General features: G+C 43.8%; 1 protein-coding gene and 1 long non-coding RNA gene across 2 annotated transcripts in view; one reads left to right on the forward strand and one right to left on the reverse strand.

The window, feature by feature from the left end:
- The window catches only part of CDH22 (cadherin 22), a 154026-nt gene that overhangs the window by 103229 nt on the left and 23963 nt on the right, over positions 1 to 26834 (reverse strand). Inside the window, 1 exon segment of the mRNA XM_056812366.1 lies at positions 1780 to 2461. Within this exon segment, the coding sequence (XP_056668344.1) occupies positions 1780 to 2025 (246 nt within the window). The 5' untranslated portion in view covers positions 2026 to 2461.
- Positions 22238 to 26834, forward strand: part of LOC103101758 (uncharacterized) — a 29916-nt gene continuing 25319 nt past the window's right edge. The window contains exon 1 of the long non-coding RNA XR_008915322.1: positions 22238 to 22351. This is a non-coding gene — a long non-coding RNA (uncharacterized LOC103101758). The remainder of the gene's footprint in view (positions 22352 to 26834) is intronic.

Genomic DNA, 26834 nt, shown 5'->3' on the forward strand with positions numbered 1-26834 from the left:
GGAAGGCCCTGGGTTCAAATTTGGCCTCAGATACTTCCTAGCTGTGTGACCCTGGGCAAGTCACTTAACTCCTATTGCCTGGCCCTTGTGGCTCTTCTGCCTTGGAACCAATACAGAATTTTGATTCTAAGACAGAAGGTAAGGATTTTTTTTTAATCCTCTTACTTTCTGTCTTAGAATCAAAGTTATCAATTCTGCTTATGAAAAAATTTCAGTGGCTCTCTCTCTCTTGCTACTAAGAAAAAACTTCAACTCCTTAGCCACACTTTTAAAGTCTTCCACCACTAGACTCTCCTTATTTACTCCCCATCACAAATTCTACCTTCTTGCCAGACTGGGCAACTAGCTGATATGAAACTCAACCTGCCACCTCCCAGCTCTTCAAAATCCTGCAAGTTGCCATCCCTTTGCCTCTCCAGATTTCAGAATCCTCCTCTAGAATGCTCAGCTCAGGCACTATCTCCCCATAAACCTTTCTTGCAGATTGTTAGTGATCGCTCCCTCCCTCCATTCCAGAGGGTTTGTTATGGATCTCATTTTGCCCACCCTAATCCCCCTAGCCCAAACCCTTAACTGTGGACATATCTTATCTCCCCAAGGAGAATCAGTTCCCTGGCTTCTCTTACATCCCAACTAATGGCCGTCTTTCCAAGAATCCTTTCCCCACATCTCTTAATTCTGCTGTAAATTATTTACTATTTATCTTGTATTTATCTTGCCTCTGTGTATTGTCTCCCTAATTTGATTGTAAGCTTCTCTAGGATAGGGACAATCTTTTGCTTCTTTTTGTATCATCAGCACTTAGCACAATGCTTGGCACCTGGTAGATGCTTAATAAATGTTTATTGATTCATTGAGCCGAGGAATGGTATCATTTTCATATTTGTATCTCCATCACCTGACACAGTACCTTCAATATAATAAGAACTTCAGGCAGCTAGGTCGCACAATAAATAAAGAGCACTGGACATGGAGTCCAGAGGACTTGGGTTCAAATTTGGCCTCAGATACTTAGCTGTGTGACCCTGAGCAAGTCACTTAACCCCTAATTGTCATTCCGCTGTCTTGGAATTGATAGGAAGCTACAAGGGCTAATATATATAAAATAAGAACTTCAGTGCAATAAATATTTATTAGGCATATGAGCACCTCTTTTGCTCAAAGTACCATGATAAACATTAAATACGATGCCTGATGAATTAAATTCGATTCTACCATCCTTCCCAGCTCTGACATAGTTCCTTCCACTTCTGGTATTCTATCTTCATAGATTTAGACTTGAGAGGCATCTCATAGGCAATTTAGTGCAATGGCTACATTTAACAGAAGGGGAAACGGAGGGACATAGAGGTTAAATGATTTGTCCAGGGTAACACCAAGAGTGGCAAAAGCAAGATTTCACACTTCCTGGTTCCAAACCCAACACTGTCGGTTGCAGTGTTCTTATGTTCTCTGAAATTCCCTTTTGAGTACCTCTCAGGTCTGACATGTTTTCTATGTTCTAAAGTTCCTTCAAGTTCTAATGCCCTGTTCTAGGGATTCTTCCCTTCCTTGACATTCTAGGCTCCAATGAGTTTCCCTGTTCAGCTCTGATACTGTAGCTCCTGAGAAGCCTTCCAGCTTTGCTATTCTGAGTTGCTTCTCCAATTCTAGGGACTTGGCCATCGCCTCCCTCATGGTGGGAGAGAGACCTGGGTCGGGGAGGGAAGAGAAGAAAAAAGAGAAAGGAAAGAGGGAAGGAGGAGGTGCCAGCTCCTCTCCCCGCCCTCTGCACTTTACCTTGCCCACATACAGGGGTTCGGTACCCGTGTACTCCTCCACCACGAAGAACTGGTTCCAGACCCAGCCTCGCTTGACGCGACCACTTGTGAAGGTTCCGTCGTCTTCCTCGGGCCCCGACAATGCTGGGGTCCCAGAGGCCCACAAGCTTCCCAGAAGCAAAAGCAGTGGCGGCAGCAACAGTGGCGGCAGAGACAAGCTGGCCCCCACAGGCCACCCCCTGGCGTCGGGGTCCGACCTCCTCATATTTCTCCGTGGTGGGACCGGGGCCCAGGCACATGGACAGCGAGGCTGCGCCCCAGGACGCACCTGAGCCGCGGTCACATGTTGGTCTCAGGCCCCCCGGGGCCAAGGTCAGGCCAGTGCTGGGCCACCCGAGCTCCTCATGGCACGTCCGATTGGCTCAGTGCGGCCTCGGACGGGGCGGCCCGGGCAGGACGGATTGGAGCACGGGCCCCGTGGTCGGGGGCGCTGCCGCGGACGCTCGCATCGGAGGCCCCCTACTCCGGGCCTGGCCTCGGGATCACTCAGAGACGCCGCTCTTGCCCGGGCTACGCCGGGCCATCGCCAGGCTCCGAGGCAGGGCTGGGGGGCTGGACCCGACAGGCTCGTGGCGAAGGCTTCCTCGGACCCGGGCTGGGGACAGGGGCGGGCTGTTGTCAGGGAGGCCCACTCCAGAAACCTGGAGGAAAGAGACAGAGATTAGAGGCAACTTTGCGAGAGACCACTGACTACATTTACTCCACGGTGCGGCAGCTGCGCTAGCTCCCCTTTGCCTTCCCTTCTTGCACTCCCCCTTGGGGACACTTTCCCATTAGAATGACCAGGACTACGTTGAGTGCGTACATTTTTAAAAACTCACCTTCTGACTTAGAAGCAAGACTCAGTGGTGGTTCCAAGGATGAAGAATGGTGAGAGCTAAGCAATAGGGGTTAAATGACTTGCCCAGGGTCACACAAAGAGGACTGTTTCTGAGGACAAATTTGAATCTGGCACTTCTGATCTCCAGTCCTGGCTCTCCATCCACTAAGTCATTAGTGGCTCCCTATCTAGATCAATTTGAGCAGGTGTCATCACCTCTCTGGATAAACTAAATGATCTCTGAAGCCCCCTCCAGACCTAAATCCTATGATCTCCCCAAGCTTCCCCTTTCCACCATCCATCCTTTCCCCTCCTCCACACCCTGTCTGCTATAGCTACAGGAGCCTCAAAAGGTAATACTGTGGCTTTTAGCATGCCACCACTACATATGCACACACCCAACCTTGTCTCAAGGAATTTTTGGGCTAAACCACTGGTTTGGGATGGTTGGTTGGCCTAGAAGACAGGAGAACTGGGATCTAATGATAACTCTGCCACTAACTTCTTACTGACTGTGGACTGTTCACTTACTTTCTAGGAACCTTAGATTCCTCCTCTATAAAATGAAGAGATTGAACCAGTTAGTCTCTCAGGTTCTATGTTCTAAAGATCTAATACTCTGTTCTAAGGACTCTTCCCTTCCCTGACATTCTAGGCTCAAATAGTCTCTATACTAGGATTCATCTCTTAAAAAACCCAACAACTTACCTTCTGACTTAGATTGAGGGTCATTTCTAAGGCAGAAGAGTGGTGGTGGTGGGGGCAGCTGGGTGGCTCAGTGGATTGAGAGCCAGGCCTAGAGATGGGAGGTCCTAGGTTCAAATCTGGCCTCAGATACTTCCCAGCTGTGTGACCCTGGGCAAGTCACTTAACCCCCATTGCCTAGCCCTTACCTTTCTTCTGCCTTGGAACCAATACACAGTATTGATTATAAGATAGAAGGTAAGAGTTAAAAAGAAGAAGAAGAAGAAGAAGAAGAAGAAGAAGAGTGCTAAGGGCTAGGCAAGTGGGGTTAAGTAACTTGCCCAGGGTCACACAGCTAGGAAGAGTCTGAGGCCACATTTGAACCCAGGTCCTCCTAATTTCAGGCCTGGCACTTTATCCACTGTTCTCCCTAGCTGCCCTAATTTATTTCTTAAAGTTGAGCTGGGTCCTATGAACCTCAGGGTAAAGATGGTCTTGCCCTCTCAAAGAGAAGACCGTTAGGCCTCTTTTAACCCAACCTATCAGTCATCTCTGAACTTTTATTTTCTACCTGAGAAAGCCTAGACCAAATTATACAGTTGGAAAATCCTGGGATATCAGACCTGGAAGGGATCTTAGCATAGAACCAATGCTTTAAAAGGAAGGAAGGAAGGAAGGAAGGAAGGAAGGAAGGAAGGAAGGAAGGAAGGAAGGAAGGAAGTGAGGAAGGAAGGAAGGAAGGAAAGAAAAAGCCTTTAGAGAAGATAACTCCTGAGGTAGCACTAGACTGAGCCTTGAAAGATATCAAGTAATGGTAAAGCATGGGTAAATTATATAGTCTCCTGAAATGTATTCTTTCCTCTTCTTTCTGACCTAAGCAATTCCAACCAACAACTGTGACATTTATGGGGCTTGAACAATGGGGACTCAAAAGAGAATTTTTAAGAAGGCCTAACTGGGAAACTGAGGAAGAAACATAACTATAAATCATCCCAGACTAGCTGAGATCTAGGGCCTGGCACCAATATTTTCAGATCTAGGTTTTATTCCCACCATTCAGGCCCCAGTTGAAATAAGCCTGAAATTATAGACAAGGAAGAGTCTCTGACACACAAGCCTTCATTTTAGGGAGTTTATGACTCTCAGGGGAATGGCTAGAGGGACCAAGATAGCTCCCTTGGTTCTACCAGGTAGTTCCAAGTTCTATCACTGCTCAGCAGGGAGATATTGTAGGGAAGAGAGGACTGGGAGGTGGCTTGAGGCCTCCTCCCATGGGGAAGAAGCAATGATGGAGAGGAGACAGGAACAGCTCCTTCCATTCAACTATCCTAGTTTCTCTACCAATCCCCAGAACTTGTCCTCAGTGGAGGAGCTTCGTGGCTGGTAATCTAATCCCTGGACCCCACTAGATATACTCTCATATCCCTCCCATTAAAAATGTTTTATATCGTATGGTCCCTTCTAACTCTTAACAACCCACGATTCTTCCGCAGCCTTTTTGCCTGTGCCCTATTCCTAGTCCCATTATTCCTTCCCTAAACGAGAGGGGAGGTGATTTGTCCATTTTTACTTACAATCCAGCTGGGTTGAAATATGATCTCTTTAAAATCCAGCCTCATTTCTTGTAGATTCTAGGTTTATAAATATGTGGTGCTGTGTGGATATGAATGAACTTTCCATTCCCCACTCTTCAACTTTAACGGATGACTCATGAAACACCAATAGCAGAGCTGAAAGGGGCCTCCGAGACCACCTCTTCCTAACTGTCCATTTCACAGAGGAGGGTGTTTAAGGTCTTGAGATGCATAGTGAAATAAAGGGAGATCCTGAACAGAATTTAGTGCATTCCCCAACTCTGTGAATTTCTCTTGGGCAGGTTGGTTCTCTCCTCTGCTGTGTGTGACCTGTGGGTGCTCATCTGTGTGTGTGTGTCCCAGAACAGAACAACTAGAATGGGCCTTTGAACATACAGTGTCAGCACTCACTAGGATGTTAGAACCTTCACATTATTTAGTCCAACCCCCTCGTTTTTACAGATCAAGACCCTGAGACCCAGAGAGGGAAAGGAACTTGAGAAAGGTTGCACAGCTGGTTCACAGTGGTGCCTACATGCACGTGCATGTGTTTGGTGACAGGGCCAGCCTTGGCAGAGCTGTCTCTGGGTGTTATTAATGGGCTGGTCCCTCCCTCTCTGGGGCAGTAATGACGACATTAATAAAGCTTCGTGCATGAGAGACACTACATAAGAACAGCCCTCACTGACATTAAATCAGCTCGGCCCCGCTGCCGACCCTGCAGCCCCCACTGGCGGCTCCTCCGACAGGCGAGTGGGTCATTCATCACCCTCCTTTGTTTATAGACTTTCCGTCAGGGCTCATAAGCAGCCGATTTAATCCCTCTGGCCGGACATGGGCCCATAGCGGCACTGAGGCAGCAGCTGCTTCCTCATGCCACGTCCTTACCTCAGCTAAACAGTCCCTCTCAACAGCAGACCCGGGCTTGGTTAAGTGACCCTCTCTAGACCCGCCCCCTCCTTTAGCATAACCTGGGTCTCTGTAGTACCCCAAGCTTTCCCCAGGATTTTCCTTACAACGACTCGGAGAGGTGGGGAGCGCAAGTATGATTACCTCCTTTTGATAGCTAAGGAAACTCAGACGCATACTGTCATGGACTGAGAGCTGGAAGGGTCCTCAGAAGCCAGCTAATCCAGCTATTCATTTGACAGATAGGGAAACTGAGGTCCAGAGATGGTAAGTCACTTGCCTGGGGTCAGACAGCTGACTCCAAAACTATCTACTACCACTTCTAGCTTAGACAATTGCTCAAATTCAAATGGTTAATAAGTAGAAGTAGGGGGAAAAGAATGAATCCTCACCATTTTAAAAAAAACCTTTCCTTTCTATTTTAGTAACAATAAAGACAGAAGGACATCCCAAATCCACTGCCTCTCCCATATTTTCTTTCTTTCTTTCTCGCTTTCCTTCTTGCTTTCTTTCCTTCTGTTTTTCTTTCTTTCTCTCTTTGCTTCTTTCTCTCACTCTTCCCTTCTTTCTTTATCTCTTTCCTTCCTTCCTTCCTTCTTTCTCTTTTTAACACATTTTCTATCCAATTAATAGAGTTAAGTGATTTGTTCAAAGTTGCACTGCTAGGAAGTATTCGAGGTCGAATTTGAATCCAGGACCTCCTGATTCCAAGCCTGGTGCTGTATTCACTGTGCCAACTCGATGCCCCTTCTTTAGTCCATTTTTCTTCCACTATGATGCTAAATAGTCTCAGAAATTATGCCTGTCATACTCCAGTGGCCTACCAAAGAAGAGAGTATAGCTCCATTCCTTTCTAGCTTCCAGTGGCTTTGGAGGTCTCCAGAGAACCCTGGACACATGGGCAGTTCACTAGCTGTCAATAGCCTAGTTTGTGCACCTCCCACTTCTCTGGCCTCATCCTAATGTTGAACTCCAAACTCAGGGCAGCCATACAAATAGCTCGCTCTCACACCTAAGGCTGAACTTGGCTGCCTAGTAAGAGCAGCACGGGGCTGTGAAAGGTTCAAGGCTGAGAGTCAGCATTTCTCAGTTCTGACTCTGGCATAGAGTTATTTGTGTGACCTTACTGTTCTTTAGTCATTTTTCAATCTTATCTAACTCTTCATATCCCCAGTTGGTATTTTCTGGGCAGAGATACTGGAATGGTTTGCCATTTCCTTCTTTAGATCATTTTACAGATGAGGAACTGAGGTAAACAGGGTTAAGTGACTTGTCCAGGGTCATACATTTACTAAGTGTCTGATTCATGGATTTGAATTCATGGAATCTTCCTGACTCCAGGCCCAGTGCTCTATCCACTGGGCTACCTAGCTGCCATAGGCAAGTTATTTCCTTCCTTTGGATCTTCCAAACAATGAAGAGGTTAGACTAGATTCTAGATTTTCAACCTTTTTGAATCAGAGACCCATTTGACAGTCTGATGAAGTCTGTGGATCTCTTTTTCTTTTCTTTTTTTTAAACCCCTACCTTCTGACTTAGAATTGAGACTAAGTGTCCATTCCAAGGCAGATCAGTGGTAAGAACCTAGCAATTAGGGGTAAGTGATTTATCCAGGGCCACATGGCTAGGAAATATCTGAGATCAAATTTGAATCCAGGATCTCCCATCTCTAGGCCCTGATCTCTTTTCAAAGTAACATTTAAAACAATTTATCATTGAAGGGAATGCTAAGTTTGAATTAGAGATTCAGAAAAACAAAAATGTCATCTTTTCCCTCTCCAAGTTCATGGACCCCCTGAAATTTATTCAGGAGATGATTTCTAGAGTCACTTTAGTTATGCCCTTCTGTGTTCTAAGGTTTCTCTTATCCATCCAACAAGTAGCATTTATTAAATGTTACTCTGTACAGAGCACTTGGTATAGGAGAATCAAGTTCAGATAAGACACAGTTCCTGTCCTCATGGGGGATTCACAATATGGTAGCAGAATAGGACATAAACCTAGAAAAGTGTAATATACTACACTCTAGAGTAAATGTGCTAGAAGTATATTGGAGCAGCTGGGTAACTCAGTGGATTGAGAACCAGGCTTAGAGATGGGAGGTCCTGGGTTCAAATTTGATCTCAGATACTTACTAGCCATGCCCCTGGATAGGTCTCTTAACCCCTATTGCCTAGCCTTTACCATTCTTTTGCTTTGGAACCAATTATAAAATAGTGATTCTAAGATGGAGGGTAAAAATTCAGGGGGAAAGTATATAAGCAAAATGCTACTTGAGATTTGAGAAAGATGGATTAGTATTTTCTGTTCTAGGAATCCTTCGAGCTTGGACAATCTATGTTTCTTATCTAGTAAATAAAATATATTATGCAGAGAACATCATCTTGGAGTTTGAAAGGATTTTGGAGATCATCTAGTTCAGCCCTCCTCATTTTGTGCATTAGGAAACTGAGGACCCATGACTTGTCCAAAGTCTCAGAGGTAGGATTTTAAACCCACTTCGTGTCCTGCTAAGGCCATGGTTCTTTTCACTATACTGTTTCAGCAGCTTTTGAACCACAGGAAAGGTATAGTGGAGTTGGTGACTGTTCTTCAGGCTCAGTAGTCACAGATGTTTCTCTTTTTAAAACATTTTTATTTTTAAATATTTTTCCATATTTACATGATTCATTTTCTTTTCCTCCTCTCTCCCCTCTCCCTCCCAGAGCCAACAAGCAATTCCATTGGGTTATACAAATGTTATCACTTATGCCGATTTTCATATTATTCATTTTTGCAATAGAGCAATATTTCAAAACCAAAACCCCAAATCCCATACCCATATAAACAAGCGATGACTCATATGTTTTTCTTCTGTGTTTCTACTCCCACATTTCTTCCTCTGCATGTGGACAGCATTCTTTCTCATAAGTCCCTCAGAATTGTCCTGGGTCATTGCATTGCTACTGGTAGAGAATTCCATTACATTCGATGGTGCCACAGTGTATCAGTCTCTGTGTATAATGTTCTCTTGGTTCTGCTCCTTTTGCTCTGCATCAGTTTCTGGAGGTTGTTCCAGTTCCCATGAAATTCCTCCAGCTTATTATTTCTTTGAGCACAATAGTATTCCATCACCAACATATACCACAATTTGTTCAGCCTTTCCCCAATTGAGGAAAACCCCCTCATTTTCCAATTTTTTTTTTTGCCACCACAAAGAGTTTGCCTACTATTTATCTTATCTGGAATACCTTCCCTATCCCCAAATTTAGCACCCTTTATCCAACTCTACCCAATTTCCAAAGCTCATATTAGGTGCCACCTTCTCCAGGAAATATTCCCTGACCCTCCCAGCCCATGAAGATCTTTCTCTCCTTTTGAGTTATCTCTCTTACTGTCTCTACCCCTAGTTGGACCCATAGTACAGAATGATGGTCTCCTGACATGTCTAGAATTGTTAGTGCTCAAAAACCACACAACAGATTCTCAACAAAATCTCTTACTTGGCTAATAAAGACTAGTACAGGGTCAGAATTCCAGGAGCCTCCTAATATGTCTCCCTGCTTCTAGGTTCCTCTCTCTAATCCATCTACCGCATGTCTGTCAAAAGAATTATCCTAAAGCACATGTCTGATGGCCATGTCAGTCTTCTTCCCAGGAATCTTCAAGAACTTCTTTTGCTGCTAGCAAAAAATACAGACCCCTAATCTTGACATTTGGAGTCCTGCAAAGTCCCTACTTTTAGGGGGCAGCTGGGTGGCTCAGTGGATTGAGAACCAGGTCTAGAGATGGGAGGTTCAGGGTTCAAATCTGGCTTCAGATATTTCTTAGCTGTGTGACCCTGGGCAAGTCACTCACCCCCTTTGCCACTCTTTTGCCTTAGAACTAAAACACAGTATTGATTCTAAGGCTAAAGGTAAGGTTTTTTTTTTTTTTAAGTCCCTACTTTTCTTCTGTTGGCCTACTTGTTATTTTCTAGTCTTAGCACTGGCTGCATCACTAGTTTTCCCTTGTGTTTGAAGAGTTCTCCATTTTCTTCTCTCTTGGAATTCCTCCGTTGTTATAGTTGTTCAGTCGTGTTTGACTTTTCATGATCCCATATGGGGGTTTCTTGGCAGAGATCACTGGAGTGGTTTGCCATTTCCTTCTCCTGCTCATTTTACAGATGAAGAAATTGAGGCAAATAACATTAAGTAACTTGTCCAGGGTCACATAGGGATTAAGTACCTGAGGCCAGATTTGAACCCAGGAAAATGGATCTTCCTGACCCCAGGCTTGGCACTCTATCCAATACTTCACAATCGAGCTGCCTTTTCAAAACTCAATGAAGGTGTCTATTAGAAACCTTCCTATATCCTACTAGTTGCTAGTGTTCTCCCCCTCCTCAAATGAGTTTATATTCTTTTTGTCTGTTTATATGTTCTATCCCCCAGGGAAAGACATGTTTCTTTTTATCTTCAATTTAGATTTTTTTCAATTACACATAGAAACAATTTTTAACACTTGTTTTCTGCCATTTTGCCAACCAAATTCTCTCCCTTCCTTCCCTGCTTTCTGAGATAGCACAGAATATAATATAGGTTATACAGGTGCTGAAAGGCATCCTTCTTGAAGGCAAGGACTGCTTTTTGCTGTGGCTTTCTATCCCTGGCACAGTGTCTAGCTCATGGTTAGTGCTGAAAAAATGCTTATCAAATGGAATTCAGTAAACACCAGCACACAGAGCTGGGCACAATGTAAGCATCTGATCAAGACTCATGGAGGACCAGGCAGTCTGTCTGTAAGCAATAGCCTAAGGCAGTGTATACAGTAATAATAGCTGACATTTGAATAGTGCTTGAAGGTTCATAATATCATAGTTTTTGAGCTGAAAGGGATTTGGGAGATGATTTAGTTTAAGCTCATTATTTATAGGGAAGGAAACTGAGGTCTAGAGGGTTTTTTTATAAGTAGTCGAGCTGGGATTTGAACTCATGCCTTCTAAACATCAAATCTAGCATTCAAATTTTCCACTATCTCCCCAGTCTGGAAGGTGCTTTAATAAGTTTCAAAGTTGAGCCTCAGGATTACCATTTGAGGCAGGATGCCAGAGGCATTATTTTTAATATATATATTTTTTAAAGCCCTTACCTTCTGTCTTGGAGTCAATACTGCGTATTGGCTCCAAGGCAGAAGAGTGGTAAGGGCTAGGCAATGGGGGTCAAGTGACTTGCCCAGGGTCACACAGCTGGGAAGTGGCTGAGGCCAGATTTGAACCTAAGACCTCCCATCTCTAGGCCTAGCTCTCAATCCACTGAGCTACCCAGCTGCCCCCTATTTTTAATATTTTTTAAACCCTCACCTTCCATCTTAGAATCAATACAGTGTATTGGCTCCAAGGCACAAGAGCAGTAAGGGCTAGGCAATGGGGGTCAAGTGATTTTGCCCAGGGTCATACAGCTAGGAAGTATTTGAGGCCAGATTTTAAAACAGGACCACCCATCTCTGGGCCTGGCTCTAAATCCATTGAGCCACCCAGCTGCCCCTGTGCCATGGGCATTATTAACCTGATTTTTTTTTACAGGTGAAGCAGCTGTAATGCACAGAGATCCAGTGACTTGTCTATAAAGTCATGTAGCTAATAAGTGTCTGAGGCAAAACTCGAATGCAGGGCTACCCAACTCCATTTCTAGTATTCCCTTCACTATACCTGCCTCCTTTTGAAATCAGGCACTGAGTAGAAAGCAAGCACAAACAAGACTGGACATCCGGTAGGTATTTAATAATGAATGACCAGCTGATGGATTTCCTGGGACTTGTTGGGCAGCTTCTCTCTTTTTTCTCCAGTAAACCCCCACGTCTCAGGCCTGCTGACTTGGGATTTTAAGCTCAGTCCTATTTAGCTCCCCCCCTTATTGATTGAGTGCCTACTATGCACCCAGCATCGTTTCTCCAACCTTGGCCTGCTCTTTCCTTTCTTGAGGGCAGGCGTTCCTGCACATTGCATGTCCTTTCCTAATTTCCCAATTCCCCTTCAGCATTACTCTTGCCTGGCACAGTTGCCATGGCTCAGCTGCTTCAGGGTGCTCATTTATTACTCAGCCCAAGATCCTCTGAGAGCTCTCTGTGGGCATGAGCTTACTGTCCTACCACTTAACCCTATCTTATTACTGCTGTGCTGATCTTTTAGGGCCATTTGGAGGGTGTGGCAAATATAATTTCACCCCAAAGCCCCCCACCCTGTCCCATCCCCTTTGATGAAATGCCCAGGACCCAGTTTTCCTCTACTATACAGACGAGTTCAGATTGATGCTTCTGGCCATCGTGGTCCAAGACACACCACTGATACTCACACAGGGATACCGTATCTAATTCAAATGCAATGCAACATTCAGTAAGCACCTACTGGGTGTTGAGCTGTGGATAATGGGGAAATTTCAACAGGATGTCACTATACCACCCTTCCGCCTGAGAAGGTACATTGATCACTAATCTGCCATCTGGCGTATGTACTATCTCTCCTTATAGAATATAAATGGAAACTCCTAGAGGGTAGCGGCTACATTACTTTCATATTGGTGATCCCAAAAGCTAGCACAATTCCTGACCCAGAGGAAGCACTGATAAGTGCATTTTAAAAATTCATCTGACCTCATATTCACCTAGATGGCTCAGTGGGTAGGGCACTGGGCCTGGAGTCAGGAAGACTCATCCACATGAATTCAAATCTGGCCTTAGATACTCACTAGCTGTGTGACCCTAGGTAAGTCACTTTACCCTGTTTGCCTCAGTTTCTTCATCTGTAAAATGAGCTAGAGAAGGAAATTGTGAACCATTCCATTGTCTTTGCCAAGAAAACCTCAAACCGGGATCATGAAGAGTCAGACATGACTAAAATGACTGAACAAGCCTTGTGGATGCATATTATACACAGAATTATATGGTAAGCACATTAGAGAGGTGTAAAATCCCTCAGGGGGAGTTGTATCCTGGATCTAGAGAAGCCCTTAAGGCAAGACACAAGGGTGATAGTTAAAATGGGGAGGGACTATGGAACTATGCCCCCTTGTGCAGGTACCTTGAGCCCAAATAGCATTCTATGTGGGCTAGTTATAGCTGTATTCAGATTTAGGTATAAGAATTTTAAAGGAATAAAAGGGCAGCAGGTTTAGCAGAGGATAAAGCCTTCTTCTTCCTCCTCCCTCTCTCCAATTTCCTCATTGTTATTAGCAAGAAAACTCTTTAAAAGTCACTCAGTGGATTGAAAGCCAGGCCTAGAGAAGAGGGGTCCTGGGATCAAATCTGGCATGAGTCACTTCCTATCTGTGTGACCCTGGGCAAGTCACTTCACCCCCATTGCCTAACCCTTACTGCTCTTCTGTCTTAGAACCAATACATGGTATTGATTCTAAGATAGAATGTGAGAAGTTGTTGATTTTTTTTTAATTAAAAAAGTCAGTTATATGATTCAGGATCTGAGGCCTATGCCCTACAGTTTCTTACCCAGGAACAACACCCTCCCCACCCCCGGCCTCTGCCCTCACCTCTAGTTCCTTCTTGACAATACCAGCTCACAGTGATCCCACAGAAGAAGAGGGAAGGGAAGGGAAAGCTATTCTTCCTTGATGTAGGGTAGATGTGTTCCAACAATTCCAAATTGGAGTTCTTTCATCCTTTTCTCAAATCTAATCCACCTTGACTTCTCTGTTGATCAATTTTTCTTTCTGCATACTCTCTCCTCTCATGGATTTCAGCATACTGTTCTCTTCTGCTTCTCCTGTCCCTCCAACCACTCCTTTTCAGTCACCCTTATTGGGTCTTCATCCAAGTTGTGCCCAAGGGAGTGCCCCCCAGGGCTCTGTCCTCTTTTTGCTCTATACTATCTACTTGATGTCATCAGCTCCCATTTACTCAGTTATTATCTCTATACAGTTGATTCCCAAATCTACATATCCAGTCCTCATCTCTCTGCTGAACTACAGTCAGATATCTGCAATTGTCTCTTGGATTTCTTGAATTAGATATTCCACAGGACATGTTCTCAACCCGTCCAAAACAGAACTCATTAAGCAAACTTTTCCACTTCCAAACTTTCCTCTTACTGCCAAGGATGCCACCCAGGTTCACCTCTCCAATGTCATCCTCAACTCCTCGTTCTCTTTCACCCAAAATCTTGTCTTTACCTTCATAATATCTGTCACATATGCACTCTTCTTTCTGTTCCCACAGCCACCACCTCATTCAGGCACTCTTGGCTCTAGCCTGCTCTTTTGTAACTACTCTCCTTGCTTCCTCTTTCCCCATTCCAATCTATCTTCCATTCAGGTGTCAATGTGATTTTTTAATCATATCTTCCCACACACTCCACTCAATGACCTCCAATGGCTCCCTGTTACCTCTAGGATCAAATATAAATTCCTTTGTTTGGCATTTAAAGCCCTTCATAACTTGGCCCCTTTCTACCTTTCTAGTCTCCTTCACTCTAAACTACTCCATAAATCCACCATCCCAGAACACTGACCGACTTGGGATTCCTCAAATGACATTATGTCTCTCTTTTCCACATCCTGGTACTATCTCCCCTGTACAGGGAATGGCCCATCCCCTCACCTCTTGGTTTCCCTGGCTTCTTTTAACAAATCCTACCTTCTACAGGAATCCTTTCCAGCTACTCCTCTCCTCTCTCCAGCTGTTAGTGTCCTCTCCTTTCAAATTACTGTTATCTACTCTGTATATAGTTTGTATGTACCTAAATATTTTTTAAACCCTTACTTTCCATCTTAGAATCAATACTGTGCAATGGCTCCAAAGCAGAAGAGCAAAGCAAAGGGCTAAGCATTTGAGGTTTAGTGACTTGTCCAGAGTCACAAAGCTAGGAAGTAGCTGAGACCAGACATAATAAATATTTACATATCATCTTTGCTCTTGTGGGTATGAACTGTGTTTTGTTTTTCTTTGCCTGGCACATAGTAGGAACTAAAAAAATATCTTAAAAAAACTTTTGAAATCTTTATTTCATTCTAATTACAAATTTCCACATAAGTTTTCCAAAGTTATATGGTTTATGTTATCTCCCTCCCTTCTTCCTTCCCCTCTCCCAGAGTTGACCAGCAAGTCCACTGGGTTATACATGTATTACCACTCAAAACCTATTTGCATTAAATGAATACCTTTTGACTGATTGTATTGGCCCATTCAGAATCATTATTTTTCATGTATGACCCAAAGAAACATAGTTAGCTATCTATGGTTCCAAAGAAACTTAGTTATTTTTTATTATCTCACAGAAAATGTTACCAATGAAATGGTCATATTGCAAGTAAGTTACCCATTCTCCACCTGCAGAGAGCCTAGACATTGCTCTGTATACATTGTTACATATGAATTTTCCCTTGGACACATTGTTATCTATACACACTCCTATGAGAAACGACGTTACTCCTGACAGCTCCAGTTTTATAGACTCCAAAAGATGCCTAACTCCAACCAGTTACATTATTTCTTTGTGAAATCTACCTCCTGGCTTCCAAACATTTCCAGTTCCACCAGAAGTCATAGGATCAGTCCTCACTATGGGTTGAAAAGGAAAGTTGAAATGAGCCAGGATATCCCAGTAAGCCCAAGTTTATTACTGACATCCCCTAATGCCCTGGGTATAGTCCTGGCTAATTCATTGAGTCCTGGAATAGCCCTGGGGCCACGGGGCAGAGGCCATGTGCTCTCCAGTTATTGATGAACTTTGTTCTACTCTTACAGCACTATAAATAACTGAGAAACAAATATGTCCAGAGTCACTAAGAGTCATACACATTTGATTATGTGTCAACAGCCCCTGTCAGGGTGTGAGGATGAAAAAATGGGTGTGCTATGACTATGATCCGAGAACCCTCTCTGGACTTGGAGTCAGAGGTCCTGAATTTGAACCTCAGTTCTGCAATTTACTACCCATGTGACCTTGGGCTAGTCACTTAAACTCTCTTGGCCTCATTTTTCTCATCTGTAAAATGAAAGGGTTGGTTTAGATGACCTCTAGAGCTCTATCTAACTCTGTAGACTATAACACAATTAATGTCTTTGTAAGTGAGTGGAGAGAAGAGAACGGAGTGGAGGAAAGCAGTAGTTTCACTAATTGATGCTAAAATAAGAATGAGATGCATGCATATGGAAACAGCCCTAATGCCCCCCTCTATTTTAGCAAAGTGTAAGCCTACCATCTCTCTGACCTCTATCTGTTAGGCTGTCCTGAGAATCATTTAAACCTAATTTCTCCAAGATTTTTGAAGGAATGAAAAGAAAGGAAGAGATAGAGTCATTTGCCCTAGTTTGACCATCTACAATGATGGACCAGGCTCTACGTAGATCCCCAGGGACTCTCTGAACCCCTCAGATACTCTGGGGATTCCCCAGACTCTTCACATCTCCTAGAGACATAGGGTGTTCCCTAATATAACTCTAAGCCCAGATGTCAGACGTTTGACACTGAGAGAGAATACTACCTCTACCTGGATTGTACTCAAGGCCATCCATGCTCCCCACTGAGAAGCACAACCCCACTCTGCATAAACAGACCAATCATCACTCTTCACCCTCTCACCCTGCTTAGAAACCACCCTATCTTGGCCAGTGGTTACTTGCCCCGGCCCTCAAACCCCCAGTGCCAACCCAGTACCCGCCCCTCCGGCTGCACTCCTCTCGCCTGACTGCCCCCCACCCTCTCCCCCTGCACCGGGCGCCTGGCAGAGGCCTACTGTACATCATGTTGACAGTAGAAATTACATCCTGAGCGTATGTTTTACACCGCGCCCTGTCAGAACTCACTGCAGCCCAGTGATCAGGACAAATTGAATACCATCCTGGCCGTGTCAATATTGATTTCATTTTACAAATGCAGCCTGATTTGGGGGAGGGGAAGGGGGAGCACACAGATGAAGTGGAACCCCCTGGGGGAGAGGGGGGAGGGTAGGAAAGGGAGATTCCCCCTCCCTCTTTCTTACTCCTCCCTCATAGTCAGCTTCCTGCTTGGTTTCACTCAGGAACATGGCTTCAACCCTTTAGGGATTTGGTTCCTGAAACCCAACACACCCAGGAAATGAAGTATCACCATTCTCCTTCTCCTCCCCTGCCTATCAGAAAGCTGCTTAGACAAATGTTACATTCATAGAATATCAAAGCTGGGAGGGCCCTCAAAACAGAGAACAGAATGTCAAGAATGGAAGGGACCCTAGAACTTAGAGCATAAAATGTTAGAGCTAAGAGGAACATTAGAATAAAAATATTGAAGCTGGAAGGGATTTTAGAGACCATCTGTTCTAACTCTCTCATTTCATAGAGGAAGAAACTAAAGCCCAAAGAAGGGAAATGATTCGCCCATGGCTATTCAATGAGTCATTAGCAGGCCTGGGACTAGAACCCCACTGAGGACCCTTTATCAAAGGTTCTTTCCCTAATGAAGCTCAGCTGCCCTCACAACAATGCCTATTTATGGCTGGCTGGCTGGTTGGGCGACTTTAGTTGTTCCTGTAAAAGTTGGCATTCCCTGAGCTCACAGGGCCACCATAGGAAAACTCTCGCCAACTTTCTATGATCCCATAGTCCCAGACTAGGGGAGCTATCTCCTTTCCCTTATCATACGATATGAGGCTGAGGGTCTCAGTCATACACTCTGAAAATAGGCAATGTCCGTACCAACAGCGGCATGTGGTGACACACTCAGATACTCCTACATAGTTCTGCTTCCCCTAGGTCAGCAACTAGGCATTCAGGAAAAATAGAAGTCAATCAAACCCCTCTCAGTAATCACTCCCAGAAGAATACACCCATTCATGTCAATGTGGAGTTCTGGCCAAGCAAACCAAACCCTCTCTCTCTCTCTCTCTCTCTCTCTCTCTCTCTCTCTCTCTCTCTCTCTCTCTCTCTCTCTCTCTCTCTCTCTCTCTCTCTCTCTTTCTCTCCCCATCTCCCTCCCTCCCTCTCTCTTCCTCTATCTCTCTCTATGTATCTCTGTGTCTCTGTCTCTCTCTTTGTATCTTTGTGTCTGTGTCTCTTTCTCTATCCCTATCTCTTTATCTTTCTGTCTGTCACACACACGCTCACACACACACACAAATTCATATTCACTCATAGAAGGAACAAACATTTCATTTCCTTAAACTTTGATATATATACACTCATGCAAATATCAAGCTGTCACTAACACACACACAAGCTCCATCCACATGACACTCATGTGCACACCCACACAGGGACACACACAAACATTTCTCTTTGACTGACACATAACATAATATGGACATCTTCCTATATTACACACCCCAACCTATCATTCCCTACCATCACCAAGTCTCAATAGGGAAACAGTTTGCCTGGTCCACCAAAGTAAACTTCATTCACTGAAACACCTTGGGAACCTCAGCTTCTGGTCCTTCATAGTTGGGAGAGGGGGGAAGAAAGTGTCTTGGGTTAGTCACACAAGCCCCAATTCTATCCTACCAAGGGTCTAACACAAAATCTGAACTCTGCCAACCAGGGAGCTAGGGTAGCATGAGCCTTACAGAAAAAAAAAAACAAAATCCTCCTTTCCCTTAATTGTGAAAACACACACACACACACACACACACACACACACACCATTACCAACTGTCTAAACATGGCTAGAAGCTCCCAGGGAGTGGGGAGGATGGAATAAATCTCCCAGCATAACATGGTGCTATGGTGTGAGGAGTCAAGGCACTTACATATCAGTCATTTCTGTAGGAACTTGTGACCCAGAACATTCTTGTCCATTGGGACTGGATTAGTGTCATCCATGAGTCCTACCCTCTGGCTGACACCAAGAGGGTGCAGAGGGGCCAAGCATCTCTCTTTGAGACCTACAACTAGTTCAGAGTCATTTCATACTGTTGTGGGGATCAAATTAGATTTAAAGCACTCTTCAGTCAGTCAACAAGCATGTATGAAGCATTTGCTCCATGCCAGGCACTGTGCTAAGTGCTATAGATAAAAAGAAAGGCAAAACCAGTTCCTGCCCTCAAGGAGTTCACATTCTAGTAGATGAGACAACATGCAAACAATTACATACAAACTAGATAGATAGCTAGGAAGACATACATACAAATATATATAGAATATATATAGAAAGAAAGAGGTAAAGGGGGAAGGAGAGAGAAGGAGGGAGGGAGAGAGACATATAGATAGATAGATAGATAGATAGATAGATAGATAGATAGATAGATAGACAGATAGATAGATAGACAGACAGACAGAGAGGGAGGGAGAGGTATCAAAGGTGAGATTTTTAGCTCAGACTTGAAGGAAGTTAAGAGAGCCAGGAGGAAAAGTATTCCATGCATGGAGAATAGCCATGAACCAAGGGGTGTTTAAGTGACTCAATGGATAGAGCCAGACCTAGAAATGGGAGGTCCTGGGTTCAAATTTGGCTGTGTGACCCTGGACAAGTCACTTAACTTCAGTTGCCTAGCCCTTACTGCTCTTGTCTCAGAACTGATTCTTAGTATCAATTCTAAGACAGAAGATAGGGGTTTAAAAAATGCACTGGGTCAGGAGATGGCTGACTAATGTAAGGAATAACAAAAAGGCCCTTGCCACTGGATTATAAAGTATATGGAAAGGAGTAAAATGTGAAGATTGGGAAAATAGGAAGAATCCAGGTTAGGAAGAGCTTTAAAAGGCAAACAGAGGTCGAATACTCAATCTTGCATATAACAGGAAGTCACTGGAGTTTATTTAATGAGGAGTGGGAGGTTACATAATCAGACCTGCACTTTGGGAAGAACAATTTGATCACTGAATGAAGAATGTGGTGGAACAGGAAGAGGCTTGAGGTGAGGAAATACACCATAAGGCTATTGCAGAAGCAAAGGGTTGAAGTGATGGAGGGCTTCAACCAGGGTGGTGATCATTACAGAGAAGAAGGTGTATATGACAGATTTCATGAAAGTAAAATGAAAAGAACTGAGCAAGAGTTTGGAAATAGGGGGTTAGGGACAGCTGAATGGCTCAGCATATTAAGCACTAGGCTTGGAATTAGGAAATGTGAGTTCAAATCTGATCTTAGATACTTCCTAGCTATATGACCCCGTGCAAATCACTTAACTCCTACTGCCTAGCCCCTGTTGCTCTTCTGTCTTAGAATTGATACTAAAGCAGAAGGTAAGAATTGTTAACAAAAAAATATATCCTAGTTGTGTGAAGCTGGGCAAATGCCCCCAGACAGCTCTCTAAGACTCTACATTGCATAGGAGGTGGCAATCTGCAATGGCAGAGGAAGTCCCTTCCCTGGAGCTCCATAAATTAATGAAATCCTGGATCCAGTCAGTTCATAGGCTACAAGGCTAGAGGAGAGCTTGCATCATATGACAAAGAATGTTCTAAGATCTAGAAGCAACCTTAGAAACCATCTCATTTTACAGAGGAGGAAATGGGTCTAGAGAAGGGAAACATTCTGCCCCAGGTCCCATAAATGAGTCAATTCTGGAACCCAAGCTTCTAAACAAATAACCTAGACCCAAGCTCACTCCCCCATGTCTGTGCTACTCAACTGACAAGTCTCTATTAGATCCCTACTGTGTGCCAAACATTTTGTATGAACACTGCCATGAGCTCTCAGAAGCTGGGACAATAAAGCTGCCAGCCCAGGGTGGAGGTGGGGGCACTGGTACAGTAGCAGGTGGCCCCAGTTAGGCTTCAAGAGCCATAGCAAAGAACCATTGGGTCACTAACCATGATGACCAAGAAACAAGTTTTACCCTTCCTTTTTCTGTTTCATTTTGTCCATTAAGGAGAATAATCCTAATGCCATACTGATAATAAAAATATTCAAGGTAGTTAGCTTTTATTACAAGGAGTGTGAAGGATGCTGTAGAATATATTTAATCCTGGTACAGGAGAAAAATACACTTCTCTGGAATCAAGAGACCCACAGTTTCTTCCTTTTCATGTTCCCCTGGGGAGTCAGGACACCCAGGTTGCCTTCTAGTTCTGCTATTAACTCACTATATCACTTTGGGCAAGTTATTTCTTCCTGGACCTCAGTTTCCCCTGATGAAATGTAGTGGCATTGGATAGTGACAGGGTAGTAAATAGAAATAACCATGGGAACTAGAAGTCCTGTTTTCAAGTCCCAATTCTGCCATTAACTTACTGTGTATCCTAGGCAAGTCATCTCTATTCTCTAGATCTATTTCTTCCCCTGTAAAATAATGTTTATAATTATTTTTCTTTAGCATGTTGAAGCTTTCAAAGTGTGTTCTTGGGGCAGCTAGGTGGCATAGTGGATAGGGTTTGGAGACAGGAAGACAGGAAGAACTGAGTTCAAATGCAGCCTCAGCCACTCAATACCCTGTTTGCCTTAAGAAAAAAAAGGATGTTCTTCACAATAACCCTGTGTAGTTAAGTTAAATAAAGCATTTATTAAATGCTTACTATCAAGGAGTTTTCATTCTAATGGGTGAAGGGGAGGTGGAAAAAGAGTCCAGAGTCAAGGGGTAAGACTGATCAGACTAGCAAAAGTGCTTTCTCAAATGGAGGTTCTGGGGTAAAAATCACCAGAGAAGGCCAGTAGAAGGGGTAGAGTTGGAAAAGTAGGCCTGGAAGTAGGGGGTTTAGCTGAGTTAAAAATTATAATCATCATCATATATGGAGAAACTGAAGCCCCAGAGAAGTGATTTGTCAAACAAAGTCATCCATCTGGCAGAAAATCCTAAGCCTCCTAACTCTGAGGCCCATGTTCTTTTCACTATGCCACACTGAGGGTTTGGTGGCAATCTAGTGTGATGGAGTATTGACCCTTCAATAGGGTGCTGGGAGACTCCAGTTCCAGTCCCAGTCCTGCTCCTAACCAGATAGACAGATAGATAGATAGATAGATAGATAGATAGATAGATAGATAGATAGATAGATAGATAGAAATAGACCCTTCACTGCCCCACCCTGGGCTTCAGTTTCTTTTTCTATAAAATGAGGGAATTGGATTAGCTCAGTATTTTTTAACTAAACTGGCAGTAGAACACTCTAGGGTTTGAAATATATTGATTAGTCTTTAAGTACTGATATGAGGATCTTGGGAGGTGTGGATACCTCAGAAAAAATTAGGGATCAGAAAATCTTTGCAATGAGGAGATAGTGGAGATCAGTGAAAGGATTTGAAATTTTAGTCTATTTTTTACATTAAAAATTTTAAACATGTTTTTTGTATAGATACATATATGTGAATATATATACATATATATATATATATATATTTCACATTTAGAGTGAAAATCTCAGTAGCATTAAAGCTCACTGGCATAGGCAAGTCATTTAAAGCACTTGCTTGCCCACCAGCGTGACCTTCACGTTGAGATCTGTCTTGCAGTCTGAAAACAGGCGCTCACGGAGCTCTCCAAGGTCCTTTCTGCTCTGTCATCTAGGATTCTGATTCTAATACATACAAACATCTAGGATTCTGATTCTAATATACACAAACAGAGCTTCTTCTAGGTAAAAACTTCGCCACCACACCTTCTAACAACCTTTTGAAGAATGTGACATGTAAGGCCCTGAAGGCCTAGGACATCCCCCAAGGCAGGGTAGGGACTCAGCATCTTATAGTCCCTTCCTAACTCCCACTATGCTCCGGTCCCTAAAAAACCAACACTTCTCCTTAATATCCCCATGGTCCTGTCTATTCCCCGCTTCCCAACATTCCCCAAATCCCTTCTAATCTCTTCTATCCCCTCCTGATCTTCCTGCCATTGCTCCATTGATCCAAGATATAACCTGAAGATTCCCCAGCATCCTCCATGATCCTCATTAATGCAATGATCCCACTAATTACAATAATCCTCCCATTTATACCATTTCATTGATGCCCAGTATCTCCTGATGAACCACACCATCACCCTAACCCCCTGACACTTTCTGGTCAGTCATTTTCCTACTGATCTCCACTATCCCCCCTTCTCTCTGTTTCCCTCCAGCTCTTCAATGTCTCCATTTGAATCCCATCATCTCCCTTCACCATCTCCATATTACTTCACTGATTGCCATTATCTACTTATTCGTGATATTTCTCAACATTTCTTAGTCATCCTCATCACTACCACTCTCATCCTCAGTCTTCCTCCATTGATCCCCACTGTCCCCAATGAGCTCCTTTGTTCCCCTGTCTCTACCATCCTTTTTAGTCATCCTGATCCCTTCCATCTGATTCCCATTAACCTCCTGAACCACATCATTCCCCACACACAGACACATATCTAAACCCATCCCTGCCATTTCCCAGACCCCTCAGAGGCAGTAGTCTGAGGCCTGCTAAGCCAGGAGCTCATCCCAGCCGGCACTGTAGTACAGTTTTCCCACCTAGGGCAGGCAACAGACTGACTGCATTACAGTGGGATCAGCCCCCGGATCCCACTTAATGCCTCAGCGAGACCGCCTGCCTGGCAGCTCATCTCCTGCCAGCAGCCCTGGAGCTCCCAGAGCCTGGCCACACAGCCTGTGATTATCCCCCCGACAAATTCTCCGCTCATATTGTCAACAGTGCAGTAAATTACAGGCCCGGGTGCCGGGGGCTTCCTCCTTAAACAAGATTCAATTCCACTTAGCTGCACCCCCTCACACACCCGCTCCTCTCCCTGCCACCCCCTCCTCCTCCCCCTGAATTTATTTCCCGGACTGTATGCCCAGAGGCTGAGTAACCATGGCAAAGTCCTTGGGGGAATCTTCAGGCTGGAGCATCTACGGGATTCTCTAGGTTGGCTTTGTTGGGGAAGCCAGAGTAATACAATGTAAAGTAAAGAGCTCTGCCTCTGAAGTCAGAGGACCCAGTTTCAAATCCCACCTCTAACATTACTGCCCATAGCATCTCAGACAAGTTACCTAGTCTACCTGGGCCTCAGTTTTCTCATCTGTAAAATAAGGAGATTATTCATGATGGCCTCTGAAGACACTAATAGTGCTAGATTTATGATCTGATCTACTTGGCCACTCACCCCCAGTCACAGAGAAATGAAAGGAATTAACAAGTCTGAGGACAAAGAAAAACAAGATAGACAAGACCTAAGTCCTACTCCTGGCTTACTACTTCTCTGTGACCTTAGACAAGTCACTTGTCATCTCTAGACTGATTTTTTGCTCAATTCAAAAATTAAAAGATTGAATTGGTGTTTCTAATTCCAATATCCTATTGTTTATGTTTTTAGGTCTCTGCTAGCTCTATATTGTTTGCTTTATGCTTTATCTTTCTCCATTCTAATATTCTTTGTTCTAAGGTCTCTTTCAATTCTGACATTCTGTGGTCTAAGGTCTCTTCCAAATGCAACACCCTAGGATTCTGTGATTCTAATCTTCCTAAAGCACAATTAGTTGGATCCTTCTCCCTGCCCCATCCCTCAAATGGATCCCCCAAGACCTGAAGGATAAAATGCAACTCCTTTACCTGGCATTCAAGGCCTACATGGTCCCATCCTACCTATTCTATCCTGAGCTTTAAGGCTTGGCACTTGAGATTGTGACTGCAATGACCAGATAGGAAGTCCTAATTCTCCTGACCCAGAAGCCTCCTCTAACTGTTCTCTCTGACATAGCTGATGTAACCAAAAGATAAAAAGCTGTTTCTCTCCTATACTCCTTTTAGGCTAGGATAAGAAAGGGAAACTCTGCCCCATCACTTGTTCAAACTTTAATCCCTCTCTTTCCTGAAGCTAAATCTATAGAACATCCTCTCTTGATTCTTCCATTGGCCTGTTCCTAGGACTCCCTAGTGGGGAGAAAGAGGGAGAAAAAAGGCCTTTCAAGAGTCAATAGGAGTAGGCTAGGTCCAGAAATCAGCAGAAACTATGTATCCTTTGCAAGAGGTAGGACTGACCTCATACAAGAACTCAGAAATTTCCTTCATACACTCACAAATAAAAAAAGAGAGAAATACCTTTCCTATCTATCTCTGAAAATATTAATGTTATTAAATCAAATATCACATATTTGGAGTTGGAAGAAACCTTAAGGGGCAGGTAGGGAGCACAGTGAATAGAGTATCATGGCTTAAGTTGGGAGGACCTAGGTTCAAATCTGGATTCAGACAGTTCCTATCTGTCTGATTCTGGGCAAGTCACTTAACCCAGATTCCCTAGTCTTTGCTACTCTTCTGTCTTGGAATTTATACTAAGATAGAAGACAAGGATTAAAAGCAAAAAGGGACCTTAGACTTTACCACATCTAACACTCTCATGTTACAGATTAGAAAACTGAGGCCCATTTGCTTATCCAAAGTCACATGGGTACTATGGCTACTAGAACCAGAATCTAAGCCCAGGTCCTTTGACTCCAGATCTAGCTCTATTGTCTGCCAATGTCATTTTGCCTCCCTAAAACTCGTTTTGTCCGTTTTATTGGTTATCATGTCACAAGGATGGTATGTACCAAACCACTAAAGTCCACTAAAGCCTCCAGATCTTTTTCTACAGATACCATTGACTAGCCATGTTTAAAGAGAGAGCCACTTAGAGTAGGCTGTGATTATGCTGAGGAGTGAGTATCAAACAGCAAACCAAGAAGTAGGATATCATAGGCTAGAGCCCAGCAATTCTGGTTCACCAGGGGGAGGGAGAGAGAAGAAGGAAGGAGGAAGAAACAGTGTTTGTTAAAATTCACACCCAGTAATTGTTTAGGGAAAGTATTTCCCAAGTTTAAAAGGCTTTCTCCTCCACATTTTCCTTGGTCCCAGTTTCAAAGGAATTTTAATTGCAAAGAAAATTTTGCCGTCTCCCTCAGGGGAGAAAGGCCTCTATGGGCAGAACTGTCTCGCTCAGCACTGATTCCTCTCCAAAGAGGGGATTTTCACGCTTGGGTTGAGTGAATGCAGGCCAGGGACTAGGGTGGGGGGAGGAGAGGGAAGAACAAGAGAAGGTAGGGGGAAGCTAAAGACTGTTTCTCTCACCTTAAGGCCCAGGCTGTACAGCCCCCTGGACCCAGCAACGAAGGTGTGGGCATCAGCAACATTCGGTAGAGAAGAGGTTCTTGTTTCCCTCCATCTACCCTGATCCCCCTCTTCATGAAGGTCCACAATTACCCTCTATTGGACTCAAGGCAATCTGTGTTTTTTTGCTAATAAGAGGCTTTCACCTGTGTCCTTGCTTCATCCATTATATCCCAGAGAAAAAACTTTCCCATTCACAGTTTCATTGAAGAAATCTCAATAAATCTCTTGGGAGACAGACAGTACAAGGTCTATAGAGGAGTAAACTGAGGTTCTGAACAGAAGAGTCACATGGCTTGGCCGAAGTAGAAGCAAAATTCTAATCCAGTTTTTTAAAAATGTATTTATTTTAAAAATATTGTTTGCTGTTTACATGATTCATTTTCTTTCCCTTCCCTCTTCCCTCCCCTCTCCCAGAGCCAAAAAGCAAAACCAGTTCTTCTGACTCCAAATCTAGCTCCCTTTCCCCTACACCACACCACTCTGCCATTACAACTTACTAGCTAGATCTATTAGAAGATAGATATAGAATCTGCCACTTCAACTTTTACATTTTATCACCAATTTATTGTTTTAATTGAAATTGACCCAACCTAGTTACCGTCTGAGCTGCAGAGCTGAGAAGCTGTAGTTAGTGAAGCCCCGAGGAGGGCAGGTTCCATACCTGGGTTAGCACTGGGACACCGCTGCACCCCTAATAATTATAATGCTCACTTGAATCTATGCCATATTTGATGATTGCAAACTATTTCCCATTTGTAACCTTATCTGATCCTCACAGAAGTCTTGGGAAGAATGCCAGGAAAAAGGAGTTCTTTTAAAGGTTGGGAAACTGAGGCCCAGGGAGAGGAAGCAATTTACTGAAGGACCTACCTGAGTTAACAGCACAGATGTCCTCAAGCGAATCTGAGTGTCCATAATTAGGGAAGTCACAGTTCCTCTGCCCTTTAGTCCTGGTCATAGCCCACATTTGGAGCACTGAAGTTAGTTCATTCAGAAAGGATATATTCATCTTGATATGTACTGGGGAGAGGACTAGAAACCAAGCTATCCAATAACCAGTTGAGGGAACTAGAAATGTTTAACTAGAAGAGATT

Source organism: Monodelphis domestica, chromosome 1 (assembly GCF_027887165.1).
Source record: "Monodelphis domestica isolate mMonDom1 chromosome 1, mMonDom1.pri, whole genome shotgun sequence".
NCBI classification, from domain to species: Eukaryota; Metazoa; Chordata; class Mammalia; order Didelphimorphia; family Didelphidae; genus Monodelphis; species Monodelphis domestica.